At 52.7% G+C, this 14,343-nt stretch overlaps 1 protein-coding gene across 1 annotated transcript; it reads right to left on the reverse strand.

The window, feature by feature from the left end:
- Positions 1–571: 571 nt before the first annotated feature.
- LRRC37B (leucine rich repeat containing 37B) lies at positions 572–14,262 on the reverse strand. Its single transcript, XM_026047352.1, has 15 exons — positions 14,066–14,262; positions 13,496–13,567; positions 12,996–13,067; positions 10,705–10,776; positions 10,187–10,267; positions 7,780–7,851; positions 6,365–6,439; positions 5,576–5,694; positions 3,051–4,061; positions 2,635–2,927; positions 2,435–2,530; positions 1,522–1,586; positions 1,006–1,066; positions 782–936; positions 572–651 (listed from the first exon to the last, which is right to left on the reverse strand). The coding sequence occupies exons 1-15, from the start codon at positions 14,260–14,262 to the stop codon at positions 615–617; spliced, it is 2,478 nt and encodes an 825-aa protein (XP_025903137.1). The 3' UTR covers positions 572–614.
- Between the last annotated feature and the right edge of the window lie 81 nt (positions 14,263–14,343).

The following is a 14,343-nucleotide window of genomic DNA, read 5'->3' on the forward strand; positions in this document are numbered from 1 at the left end:
GCTTGCACGCGCGAGCGCACACTCGTGCACGCACACGCACACGTGCACGCACCCATGCACGGGTGCAGGCACGCACGTGCAGGTGTGCGCACACACAAATGCACGCACACATGCATGCAGACATGTGGACGCACACACGTGCGCACAGATGCACGCCTGCAGGCGCACACGTGCATACACACRCACACACACATGCATGCAGACACGCGCACACAGATGCATGCGTGCAGATGCACATGTGCATACACACGCACGCACACATGCATGCAGACACGCACACAGATGCATGTGTGCAGGCGCACATTGCATACACGCACACACATGCAGACACACGCACACGTGCACACAGACACGCGTGCAGGCGCACACGTGCATACACATGCATTCAGACAGGCACACCCGTGCACACGTCCCCCGTGGTGAGCGGCGGCTCTGCACGCGCGGCCCCGCGCTCGCTGCAGCCCCGTGCACCCGGAGCCCCGTGCCCGCGGGTCGCGGCGCTCGCTCGCAGCACGCTCGCCCTGGGCAAAAAGGCACTAATTTTAATGGCGCTTCCCCCAAAGCCTGCACAGCGTGTCACACAACGATGGAGAGCCCCGGTGCGCAGCAGGGCCTCACTGCCGCTCCCGGTTCAGCTGCTCCTCCGGCCTCCTACGGGAAGAGGAGAGGAGAGGAGAGTGGCCGGGGGCTGCAGGGGACACCCCCGGCGGCCGCAGCCGCGCAGGGGACCCGGCTGAGCAGCAGCGACACGCAGCGCGGGCGCCCTCCCCTCGCCACCTACTTCATCTCGGCCTTGTTGAAAATCTCCTCCTCGTCCGAGGACTCGTCGTCTAAGAGTTTCTGAGCCAGGGATCTCTTCCGCTGCGAGTCCAGCGGCTGGTACACGTCGCGGAGCCAGGGCGGTTTGCTCCCGTTCGGCTCGGAGCCGGGAGAGGCCTGCGGAGCGGCGGCAGGGCGGCGTGGCGGGCGGCGAGCGCCAGCGGCCCCCGTTCCTGACGCCCTTACCTGCTTCGCAGCGGCAGGGCCCTTCTTGCTCCGTCTCTCCGGCAGGAATTTCTGGAAGAACCTTAAGGAAAGAGTGAGCCAATGGAAGAGCGGTGGTGCAGGCAGTGCTGAGAAGGCCACCCGCATGTGGCCTTGCTGGTGTCCCCCTGGCCAGGGCAGCACTTTAGGCTTTAGGGCCAGGCTGCCAGCATCCACAGCTGGGAAACATCTGGATTGAGGGGGTGAGGATGCTTGGCCGGGAACATCCGCAGCGGCTGTCGGGGGCAGAAACCTCCAGCCGCTTGGGGCAGTTTCATCAGACCCTAATGAGGATGAACTTCCCATCAAGAAGTGAGGGCACCTGCTTATTGCAGTGCTGCTCACTCACGCTCTGGGTCCCATTTTTGGGTCTGTTTACACAAATATATTCACTCTGGTGCCTGCTGCCTCCCCTGCCGCCCGCGGCGGAGCTCCCGCGGGGCTCCACGATGAGCTGCTGTGCAGAGCAAAGCCTGGCCCCGCAGTGGCAGTAATTACCGTCTCAGGCGTGATTTACCGGTGCCCTGGGGTTGGGAAGCAGCTGCAGATTTTTGGGAGCAAACCTGGTCAAGGAGAGAGAGCGAGCCTTGTTACATCAGGATTTTCTCCTCATACGCTGCAGAAAAAAAAGAACAGAGGAGGCCAAAAGGTTGTTCCTTAACCCAAGCGTGTTATATACATGTGACAGCCTGTGCCAGAAGCAAAAATCTTTCAGAACGAGCCCATCCTCCCTCCTCAACTCCCGGCATTCCCTGCCTCGCAATGACCTGAGCTCCTAATCTCCGAAATGTTTATGTCTGCCTCTCCTATCCGGACAGTGCTTGGCTGGCCACTGCCCTCCGTTTTCAAGCGGATCCTGGACACGGAGGCCGGTTATAAAGAAAGAGGAGCTTTGGGCGAGGGGAGGAGCGCTCCACGGCACGGAGCGTCGCGTTGCTGCCGGGGCAGCATCGTTCTTAGGAGGGCTTCCCCCCGTGAAGCCTGAGAAGCCTTCCAGCACTCTCATTTTGCCACAGAAAGCTCCCTTTTAGCAAGTGTGGGGGAACTGCTGCCCGGCTACGGAGGCAGGAGAGCAGGGCACCCTGGAGAAGGAGGTGCAGGGGGAGGCCCAGCAAGGGCTGCAGCACGAAACCCCGGCTGTGGGGACAAGGACCCTCGAAGCAGCTGGGAAGCCGGGAGGACAGTGCTGGCTGTGCTGAGCAGAGCCCTGGGCAGCCGGGACGGGTGCAGGGACCAGCCCGTGCTCTGCTGAGCTCTGTGCTGGTTTTTCCAACCTTCAGAGGTCGGGAAGCAACCTCATGAGCTACCTAGCGGGCCCGCCAACATGCACGGGGACACGCTGGGTGCCACAGACTGCACAGGGAGGCAGCACTGCGGGCTCCAGCTGCCTGCCAAGGCAGCGCCCGCTTACCTCGATCAGGCAAATCAGCATGAGGAAGAGTATGATGGAGAGAGACACCGATACTGCTATCAGGAGCCCGTTGCCGTGCGCCAACGCTGATTTCTTCTGGATGAGAAGAAGGGAAATTGAGCAAGGGAGAGACGGTTATTTGTGCCGTGCCCCCCTGGTCCAGAAGGACCGTGTCCAGCAGCACCCCGCGTTCATCCTACCTTCCCTGCGAGYTTCCCGCCTGCCGCCTGGGGCCGCGCCGTGCCGTTGGGAACGTCCCCCTGCAGCAAGCAGCGGCCTGCGAGGGCAGAAGCGCCGCGGCCGTCGCGCTGCTCGCTGAGCACCTCCATGAGCAGCCCCAGCTTGGAGACCATCTTGGCGCAGGCGGGCTGGGCCGCGGGGAGGCCGCAGTCGGCGCGCAGGGCGCGGGCCGCGCGCCCCACGAACGCCCGCACGGCCTCGTCCGGGACGAGCGCGCGCAGCCGCTGCCTGAGCTTGCTCTCGAAGAGGTCTCCTCGCGGCGAGGCGGCCGCGGGGCCGCGCGCGCCGCTCGCCTTGCTGGGGAAGGCAGCCCCTTCCTCCTTCGGCCGCTTCCAACGCGGCTCGTCAGCGGGCCGGGGGCCCAGCGAGCGCCCACCTGGAGGAGATGTCTTGTCTTTGGGCTTGTTCTCTAGCGTCCTCGTTTCAGCAGGGTGGTTGCTGCTAACCAATAGGTTATAGAAAAGCTGTCCCGCCGGGTTTAGTCCCTGCTCGGGTTTACTCGGGGTTGGCGCGGGCGCTTCCTTTGGGTTCTCTTCGTGGTCCGGCCTGTATAAAAGCTCATCCCTTCTCTCGCACAGGCTCTCTTGCTGACCCTTCATTTTGTAGGTCCACACGTAGCTGTGGCTCGGAGGTGGTGCTTCCTTGGCATCCTCTACGGCCTCCAGCTCCTGAGGATTTTTGGCCTGTTCCATAGCACCAGGGTAATTTTGGCTCTTAAAAGACCTGGACAAAGGAGAGGCCTCTGCTGGCGAGTACAAAAGAGGACGCTTTGMCGAAAGCATGGATACGTTGTGGTGGCTGAAGAACGTGTCAGCAGGGCTTAGCCTCCCGGCTGCCTCCCCGGGGTGAGGCGGGAGGCGCTGCAGGCCTGTGTCCCGCGCCGCCCGCATCCCGCCCGCGGCTCCGGCGGGCCCGTCCCACCGCACCGCCGGGGCCCCGCGCACCTCGCGCCTCTGCATTGCCAGCAGCAGGGGGGCAGAGAGGACGCTCTGCGCGCCCGTGAGGTTCTTAGCCTTGGGCATCTTCTTCTCAAGCTCGGCCTCCAGCACTTTTGCCAGGAAATAGAGTTTCTTTATATCGCTTTTGCTGCTCCAGTCCATGTGCTGAATGCCATGGAGCATCAGCATCAACTCCTTGTTGCTCTTACCTCCCTGCTGAAACAGGTGCTGAGGGAAAAGGGAATTACTTCTGGACATGGCATCAAGCGTCTTATTGAGATCAGCATCCGAGCTTGTCACGTTCAGGGACACTGAAAGTGTCATGGTTTCCTGGCCTCCAAGAAAGGGCTCCTTGGGCTTGAGGTTTAACAGCATGGTGCTGTTCGGCTTTCTGGACTTTAACACTTTCTTTATCTCTGCTCGCATCTTTGCTAGAGAACCTGTGTGAGCTGTTAAACACCACGAGAGCGGATCAGTGACACCCCCGGCACCAGAAACCCTCTGCCAAAGTGCAGGGTCAGAGGGTTACCCCAACCAGCGGGCGCTCGCCTCTTAGACAGGGGAGTGTGTGAAACCAAATGGTGGCTGCCTTACAGAGGGGGAAAGTCTCTTAAATCAAGGAGATCACCTCTCTGGGGCAGAAGAGAGGCATTATTTTTTTCTGGTCTCTCCCAGGGCTCTGTTCAAATCAGTGTGAAACATCCTGGGGGCAGCGCTTTTCTGCGGGAGAACTTGCCACAGCTTAACACGAGTCAGTGTTGAGCTGCTAAAATAATGCCAGAAAGCTTAAAACTGGGAGTGAGCCCGGAAAGCAAAATACCTGAAAAACAAAACAAAATGTTTGTCCCTGCTCAGTTGTCCCAACTAACTCTTCTCCCTGCAGTTAATAAAACCTGGGATATTTCGCATTAAAAAGCCTCTGTGTTGTTGCCCAGCTCCCAAAGGCAGTGGTGGAGTGAGCACCTGATAAAAAAGTGCTGAATCTCTGCTGATGAATGGAGGTCCCCTCACCCAGGCCTAGAGGAAGTGGAAAAAAGTGGACATTTGACCCAGAGCRACGCGAACAGCCTCGGAGAGCTCTTGCCCTGGTATGTGAAGGGAATATGCTGAGGCTGCAGTTGGAATAAGTAGTATTTAGGAGTCCTACACCAARGCTGCAAACACAGCCTTATCTCTAATCCTGCTTTGCAGATAGGCTAGTGTCAGAGGCAGGGTGACACATTCAAGAATATTTACAGATTACAAAGGCATTCAGGCTTTATCTGCTCTTAAAATGATAGGAAATCAGACACATCTTTGATGATCTGGCTGCAAATGGCTTCAGGAACACGTTTTTGCTCGACTTGCAATGAAGTCAGACTCATGAGACTAATGAACGATTAGAGGACCCTTCTGCCATGTGCGTGCATTTGGGGCACTGCTGAGTGAGGTACGGTGTGTGGCAGGGAATGGTGCCACTGGAACAAGTCAGAAAGGTATCAAGGAAAATCTGAAGGGTATATGAGCAGATGTTGCCTTCCAGTGCCGGGGAATGGGACTGGGCACACATGATTTCCTTGGCTAGATGTGTTGTGTGCATTGGAAACTCCTGTGTTTGTTTAGCTCAGCTCGCTATTTCTTCTCAAGATACTTTTTGACGCCAAAGATAGGTGTAATCACTTTTCAACCCTCATTTTTTCCAAGTCATGWGGCCGAAGCCTGTGGCTCGGAGGCCTCTCAGGTCTCAGCTGAGCTGTCTGCGCTGGCCTTAGGGCCGATTTACAGGTCTCACCCAGATGAAGTTCTTGTACCTAGTCAAATGATCAGTGCTGAGTCTGCCCGCTGGATGGGAGCCACCAGCCTGGACTGACACCACAGGGGCTGCCAACTTTGTCTGGTAACCCTCGCAAGATCCCTCCTGTCCTGCAGCTAGAGGAAATTTCAGGAAGCCTCATTGATAGTCTTCCATGGGGAGCAAACCTACCACACTCGGGAGYGTCGGCGGAGCACAAATTCTCACAGCGCAACTTGACGGTCTTGCACAGGGTTTCAACAGTGTCTTTCGTCTGACAGAGGCAGCAGGCCAGATCACTGGGGAGTTTGCTAAAGACAAGAGGTTACTGGACAAAACCCCGGCATCTGTTGGTCTGTGGGTCCAACTCAGGTAACACACAGAGATAACGCATTCCAGTTGTGCTTGAATATCTTCTACAGCTCTGGAAAATTTATTTCCCTCCCAGGGGAAATTCTGATGGACAAAAATGTCCTCCAGATTTCTAAGAGAAGTTTCAAATAGAAAATAGTTTTCTCCGGTGACATCAAAATGTTGATTTTGCTCTCAAAAATAGAATCAATCCCCAAAGGTGATTTGAAACAGAAAAGCATACCCTCACTTGATTTAAGACTTCCCTATGAAAACCTGGAACACATCATATAAGTGGAGAAATTCTGTTTCTTAGCAGGTGAGTTTGGGGGTATCAAAACTAAACAGSTTTTTCTTTTTATGATTTGTATTTGTCTGAGCTGTAATTACACCCCTGAGCCCAGTCACGGACCTGAGACCCTACTGTTCAGTGCTGTCGCTCAGGGGCTTTGAACAGACTTTTGTAACAGGCTGCTGGATAGCAGGGAAAAATGAACAGCTCCAGGTGGGCGAAACTTGGGCTTACTGGGGTTATTTTGATGTGGCAGCAGGTTGGTTTGTTTCCCATGCAGACCCCTTGTCTCAGCAGTGGATTTGTAGGCAGCTGGGACCCAGTCCCCGCATACTCACAGCGTTTCCAAGTGGACTGCTGTCAGGAGGAGGGTGTGAAAGGTCTGCAGGGTCACTTGTGTTGCACCCAGGTCTCTGAAAGGATTTGCAAAATCAAGTTAGTTTTTCAGGCCACGTTACTGGAACTCTGCTGGGAGAACGAGCCCAGATCCCTGATCACAGTGGTGTCATTCACAGAGGGATCCACCTCAGCCTAAGCAGTCACACCAGTAGTTCCAAACCCTCTCACCTTCTTTCTGTTCCTAGCCGCGGGGTCTAAAGGAAAAAGGGATCCTGCAGATCTCGTGGGAGGCTCATGCGGACAGAGAGAATCCCCAGCTCAAAACCCCTTTCTGGCCCTCAGGAGCACAGTCCCAGCCCTCACTCTTGGTCAAAGGGAGACACTTCTTGTCCAGCCCAGGAGGGTGTTTTGCCTGACTGATGATACACATAGATACAAAGTGGAGTCTTTCAATCAGCAAATTGGAGTAAACCAGGAAGAAGAGGTGAGCAAGTTCATGTGGAAAATAAACTTAAAAAATTCCCTGAGGAACAAAGTGGGGCTTTTTTATTTTTTTTTAACCCATAAATAAAAACACATGTTCCTCAGACGGGGGCAGAATGCCTACTGGGAAGGAGCTGGGAATGTAAATGTCTGTGATGGGGAGGAAGAGATGCAGATGGACCTGTGAGTGGAATATATTTTTAAAAAGCCAGTGAGGAGACTTGACAGCTCAAAGTATCCTGCAAATGATTACAGCAATGAAAACAGTCCTGAAAATAGGTTATTTCCAGCACAGAGCAGCATATGGTGGATGGAGACCTGGAGATCGAATCCCGCTGAGGCCAATCCTTATTTCCCTGCCCTGCCACAGCCTCCCTGTGGGACCATAGCTGACTCCCTGGTTCCTCTGTTTGGTCTCCATCATGAGATGCCACTGTCCAGGRATGGAGATAGAAATGTGACAGGACCAACCTTTCAAATGTCACAGTATCCAGGGAGACTTTAGTGTATTCTTGGTGTACAGATGGACTGTAGGATCAGGGCTGGGCTTTTGGAGTTCACGCTTAGAGCCAAGTGATAAAACCTCAGCTCTGCCCAGCAGCCACCGAAGTGCGAGTGCTCGTGGTGCAACCACACAGGCTGCTGTCCCCACGCCAGCACTCACAACCTGCACAGATAAGATCCGTGCAGAGAGGAAACACACTGAGCAGAGACAAAAGGGCATCTGGGCGTCAGCAAAGCTGCGAGCAGAAAGGCCCTCTGCCAAAAGCACTGATGTCTGTCTCCCTGCAGAGCTCCCCCGAGAGCTGTGGRATGCTGCAAACCATCTAGGGTGCCGCAGACCACCTCGGGTGCTGGGCACCACTGACCTCAAGTGCAGGGGAATGGGGCCAGGACCCCATTAAACCGGTAAGGACAAGCCAATACTTACAGGTATTTGACTGAAGGTAGGTCGAAGAATGACGTGTCGTCGATAACAGATAGTGGGTTATGGCTTAGGATCCTGCAAAAGAAACCACAAGGTCACTATGACTGAGTGGAGGGAAGGGCCCTGCCTTTGGCTTTCTGTTTTTGTAACCTTTTCCCCATGTGTTTTCACTTGAGAATGAAAGTGATSCTGAGGTTAGTGAGAACAGGGAGAAGTAAAGAGCTTCTAACACTCAGACCACTGTTTCTGGTGCTGACTGCAACTCTGGAGCCCGTGGTAGCCCACAGCTGTAAGAACGTCAGCCTCAGTTTTGGCTGACACTTGGCTCACGATTCTTGCATTTTAGGAGAAGTGACAACACAGAGTCTGGCTGGGACCGAGCATCGTGTCCCTACAGGGCCTCCCTTTGGGACAGGGACAGTGAGGGAGAAAGGACCAGGAGAGAAGTGCGTCTTTGTCCCCACACTGCCCGGAGGGGTCACGTCCCCGCTTGGTTTGCAGCATCCCCTGCTCGTCCTCCCTGCGCCCTGGAGCCAAAGCTTTGCACGAGGAGCTGGGGGAGCTCAGGGSAGGGAACACAAGACTGCAGGGCAGAGGCCACCAGGGGACTGTGACTCCTGTGCTGGCGAGGACACGAGCGGCATGCGTAGGGGCACATACGTATCTCCCCTTAAACACACAGACTGTGTGCCACGATGAGCTGGCCCTGTGCAGCAAGCACTGGGGAAAGGGGAGGTCATTAGTTATAATTATAGTTATTTATACTTTTGTTYAGTATATATACTAAAGAGTAAAAATCTCAGTGCTTCCCAATCCATAAAAACACAGCTAAATCAAAGCAAGTTTCTACTAGATCACTGTAAAGCMCTTTGGTGATCATTGGAGTTTTCTCTTTGCCAGATTTCAAATTTGCAGCCTTTGAATATCAGAGAGGCCCAAAGGGAGCTGGATCTGATGTGGAATTGCACTGAAATCCCTTTTGCAGGTTCCTCTATACTACCTGAGTGGTGTAAAGAGGCTGCATGGTTGATACGGATCCAGCCCACTTTTATGGATGGCAGATGTGGATTGGGCTGAACAATTTTTACTGAAACCTCCCTGAAGAATTTCCTTTCAAGTGGAGAACAAACATAGGAAATTTCAGCCTGAAGATAAAACTTTGGCTCAGTGCTGTTGTCTGTGAAGGAGGCTCTGGGATGAAGACTAGAGGCAGCAACAGATGCRGATGGGCTGATTCACCAGCTACATCAGGTCCTGATTATCTCCAGCTAAAGGAGCAAAAGCCCAGAAGTGGATCTTTCAGAAAATACATTGCTTTCTCTCTTCTTCCACTCCACCTTCCCTTTGGTTCCCTTGACCAGGATTTTGGTGTTATTTTGGACTCTGAACTTTCTGTATTTTCTTACATTTCCAGCGCCCATAAACCCTTACTCTGTTACTACAACCAGGCAGGCAAAGCTGTGGCCAAGCTCTGTGAGAATTGCCATGCAGCCCTTCTTCTGCCACCCTGTCTGGTGTGCAAGGGACGCAGGCCTCGGGACAGCACGGAGCCTCTGGCTTTTCCCTATATATAATGAACCCTTGGTGGGCAAAATGCCCTGGCTTCTCACTTGCTTCAGATCCAGACTGAAACAGTCATCCTTTCCTTGGACGCTTCTTGGTCCAAGTACATATGGACTAGGACATGCTTTCCTAGAAGCTCGTGTCCAAAAGAACAAGCAGTCCTTTTGATGTATATTTTCGAGCTGCTTTGCCTTTTAAATGCAAGTACACAAAGTGAATGTTTTTGGCACAGTTATTATTATTATTATTATTATTATTATTATTATTATTATTATTACTATTACTATTACTATTACTATTATTATTATTATTATTATTATAAAAATTATGCGGCAAATTTTTGAGGGGCTTTTGCCAAACAAGTTTACTCGATTTGGGTGGGGAGCTTCTGTTGAAAAGGTGAAACTTCCGAGGAAAACAAATATCTCCCACAGAAGGCTCTCTCTGGGTAGAATCACAGTTGTTTTTTCTGCCTAACGYGTGTCAAAGCAGCCTACCCCCCTGAGACACTTCAGCCTCCGTCTTCCTCCTGCCCTCTCTCAYCCTCCCTGCCAAATCCAGCCCTACCTCACACCCTTGCAGGCTCCTGGCAGTCCCCAGATGACATCTAAGGTAGGATCCAGTTCTTTACTGGGATTTGCATCCCCTTTGGAAAAGTTCAAGGAGTCTGTGACCACTGGGCTGTGCCACAGCATCCTGGAGGAGATGCTCCACACTGGCCTTCCATCTGGCAGCCTGCGGGTCATCTTGCAACCAACACCGGCCTATGACCAAATCAAGTCTGCTCTACCCATGGTCACCGTGGTCACTGACGTCCTGATCCATGTTTAGACCTTGTCAGACTTACAGCTTCTGTAAAAACTGCATCCCATGCCAGGCCTGGAACGTGCCATTCCGGATCTGCGTGATGAGGTTCCCACCAAGGTTTCTGGGGAAAAAGAAGATGGCAGCAATGAATCCACTCTCTCCAGGAGGAAGCTGGTGCGGAGCAATAGCGATTTGTAGGAAATATGCAAATCCAAGGTAGAATAGGGAGGAAACTCTCCCACTTTCTCATTTGTTTAACCTGTCAACGGGAGGAAATGAAGTGCATATGTGCTTGATCTATTTCTGTTTCAGGATATAGTAAACCTTCAAGAAATGGCTTCTATTACAGCTGCATTTGGGCAACCACACTATTTCTCATCCTGCTGTGGGTCACCCAGCCATCTGCACTGGTCTCGTCAGCTCTATCTCGGTTAGTGTTTTAGCCCTAGAAATGTAGTCACTGTTCTAAAAATAATGGGAACATTTTCTAGCACAAAAGGGGTTGTAAATGTAAACAGACTTTCGTAAATACATTAGAAAAATGTTTTTATAACTCACATAAGTTGCAAAAAAGGAAGTGGCTCAAAAGCATGCTCCTCAATCGACAGGATTTTATTGCAGGATAAATCTCTGTTAAAATTAGAACGTGAAATGTTAATTGCATTTGCACTGTCATGTTTACTTTCCCTTGCTTTGAGCCTGGTAGTCCATGTGCTACATGGCTCTGATTTCAGGCAGTGTTTATATTTGATATTGGATTCCACCGGTGAATAACCTGTGATAACCCTCGTGCCTGGAGATGGCTTTCATCTCCTAGCTCTGATGCCATCAGAATTATTTCAGGGCTTGATTTTCCTCTATGGAAACAGAAAGATTTCTCTTGAGAGGCACAGTGCAGCATCTTCATGGATGCATGGACMACACCAACGTGTCACCCTCAGGATGTGCCACAGAGATCCTTGCCCTTGGGATCATCTGTGCTTTGTTTGCTGGTCAGCCAGAAAAGCCTCAACAAGAGCTGTCTAGCTGCAAGGCTCGGGGACAGGTTGGTAACTGCACGAGTGCTAAAAAATGAATTTATTCTTCCCCTCCTACACAATATTTTGGGAAGAAATTAGTGTAAAGGGACACTGTTTGGAAGCATCACAATAAAGACCTGCAGGGATAACCTAACCTCCACTTTCCATTGCAGCTCTGCTGCGAGATGTGTGTAAAGACTCAGCCACAGCAGGATTCTCCTGGCTCGCTCTGGAAATCAGAAGGTTCATTGTCTGAGCGTGAATCGCTGCCTGGCTTTGGTCTGCAGTCGACAGCGAGAGAAGTATTTTTGGAGTGTGATTCATCCCCTCCTCGGAGACGTTCCTAAGATCGCTTGGGTGAATGGGAAGTGCCTGTTCCTTTCCATGGAGAATAAAGAGAGTCTGAACAATTAGCTTACTCCCAGGCAATCATTAGGTGGCTAAAATTAGACATGATGAATGCACAAGGTTTCTTTGGTAGGAGCTGCCTTCCCTGCAGGAGGGAGAGCGCTCAGGAAGCCGCTGCAGCTCTGCTCACAGGATCTGGGCCTCCCACCACGCAGCTCCCGCAGCGTCTGGCAGCAGGGGCCACGGCTGGGCACGTGCATTTGGACGTGCTTTGGAGATGTTTCCTTCAGACCTGTCGATTAGCCTGTTTGCAAGTCTGTTTGATCCAAACTCACTTATCARCCACAATAAACCTATAAACCACATGCTGCAGAAGAGCTTTTCTGCTTTTTGGTTCCTGGATCTTTGTTTCCTAACACCTAGGCCACCTGTATGTGCTCAGTAGGCCAAGAGAGCCACGGACTTTCTCCTTCCAAGCCAATGTGAGTCCTAGAAAACACAAATTCCCCTTTTCTGGGAAAAATGCAAACATATAAGGGCCATACTCAATAAATGACATTGMGCAAAAGCTTGTGGGCTGCCTCCAACCAGGGCTTCCCTTGCTGTCCTTTTTTTTTTTTCATACAAGTGATATTTTTTCCTCTGATGTGAAGTTTCTGCTGCTTAAAGAGTGCACTCATGCATCTAGCAAGACTCAGGTAACCCGGGCTCTGGGCACTAACATCCTGAGCTTTCACAGGAGGATTCTGCAGCGGAGCAGAAGAGGACAAGATTTTGCTATTCTTTTTTCACACTTCCTTTGTGCCTCTGTCTTTTACCGCACAGGAAAACCCAAGAAATATGAAAAGTTGAGCTTCAAAGAGAAAACAAAACCTGAACGCTCCTCCTGCTTCCTTGCAAACAGTGTTAGAGGCAGAAGACTTGTTGCAATCTCATGTGACACTGTGTAGGCACAGATGCACATTTGTTTTCCCTCCAAGAAGGGGAGGGATTTRACTGGATAAGGCCCTGAGCAACTTGGCTTTGAAATTAGCCCCGCTCTGAACCAAGGGCTGGAGAAAGGACCTCCCAGTTTCAATCTGTCTGAGATTTTGACATTGGAAGAGACATTATAGGYTACACTAGGGACTCCTCTGTCTCTCTTTGGTTGCCAGCAGAATTTCAGGAAGATAATAAATAACCAGAGAGACTGTCCCCAAAACTGTCACCAGTGTGGGGTGTATTGCAAGTTACCCTGCGTGTATCATGTTTTCTCCATAAGGATCCTCCCACTGTACCGTATTGCAACAGAAATGCTCAGCACCAAGACCCCTCTGTTTTGCAGGGAATGTCGCCTGGAACACGGGAAGAATAAGGTAAATTTCTAGGAGGCTGGGTAGAGCAGCCGGGGCTCAAAGGGAAGGCTGGTGCCACGCTCCTCCCAGCGTACGGCACACGGCGACAGGCTGCTCTGAACCCTCCTGGGAGGTGGATGGTACGTACAGGTGCTTCAGCAGGAGCAAACCCTCCAGCGAATGCCTCCCCACTGACTTCAGAGCGTTGTCCTGGAGAACTCTGCAGGGAGACAAAATGGGCACTTACAGCTCTACAGCGGGGAGTGAGGTTTTTGGAGGGATGTTCTGCAACAGCTTTACTAAAACGCCTCTTTGTTTCCCCGAGTCACTGCAAGGACCAATTCGACCTCAAGACCAGACACTTGTCCCTGTGTTGCTGCAGCTCAGTGCAGTCWCATCATTGATTAAAGAAACTTGGGAATGGCCCTGTAGGATCAAAACTTTTCCACAAGGGCCACAGCTCACAGCATCTCTTGCCATCCCGGGAAGCACAGGGAATTCACATCCCTGTTTGCTGAGCATCTCGGGTTTGAAATCAAATGAAAAWGGTTTCTGTTTCGTGTTCGTCATGCCCTTGGCTCAAAAGCCAGACCAGAGGGATGGAAAACATCCAAACTCACCACATTTCAAACACTAGGGAATACTCACAAGTACTCAGCCCACAGGAATTCCCTCCACACCGGTGTGTCAATGGAAGAAATAGTGTTGCCGGTGAAATCTCTGCAAAGAAAAGATTGGCACATTGTAATCGTCGTGTAAAAGCTCCACAGAAAAGACTGCTTGCAAAATGAACTCCCCGTGTCTGATATTTCTTGGTGCCTGAGCTGCTCATTCCCCACAACAAAATACCCCGGGCTTTCAATCAAGCATTTGTAGGGTGCTTCCCGATCCCACAAATCCCACTGTTTCCTCACGAAGCAGGGGCATCCCAGAAGGGTAGACCTTGAAAAGCACTCGGAAAAGAAGACTGTTTCCCTGCAAAATTGGTAGTGAAACTATAGCAAAATTGGTTTAAGGAGGCAGCATTCCCCGGGCCTTGAAAACCGAGKAGGGTTCAGGTCACGAGCACGAGGGGAGGACGCGGATGATGCTGCCGCGGCCTGCGGCTCCTAGCAGCCATTGTGTGTCCTGTGTGGGGAGGCAGGTTGAGGCCGGGACACAGGGAAGGCCGGTCCCCACAGAGGGGTCAGCCCCGCCACGGCAGCGGGCGATACTCACAGCACAGAGAGGGCCAGGCGGCGGGCGGCCTGCGGGACGCTGGCCAGGGCGGCATGGCTGCAGTTGAGCAGCCGCCCCTGGCAGCGGCAGGGCGAGGGGCAGGCAGTGCCAGGCCGCGCCAGGAAAGGGGCTGCTGCCACCGCCATCACCGTCAGCACCGCSAGGACGAGCGGGCGGCAGGGCCGGGCCCGGCCCATGGCGCCCCAGGGGCGGGCGGCGTTGCTGGGCAACAGGCGCCGCAGGCCTGCAGGCCCCAGGTAGGCCCCAGGTAGGCCCCG

This window comes from Nothoprocta perdicaria, unplaced genomic scaffold (assembly GCF_003342845.1).
Source record: "Nothoprocta perdicaria isolate Ctin4 unplaced genomic scaffold, notPer1 scaffold_496, whole genome shotgun sequence".
Lineage (NCBI taxonomy): Eukaryota > Metazoa > Chordata > Aves > Tinamiformes > Tinamidae > Nothoprocta > Nothoprocta perdicaria.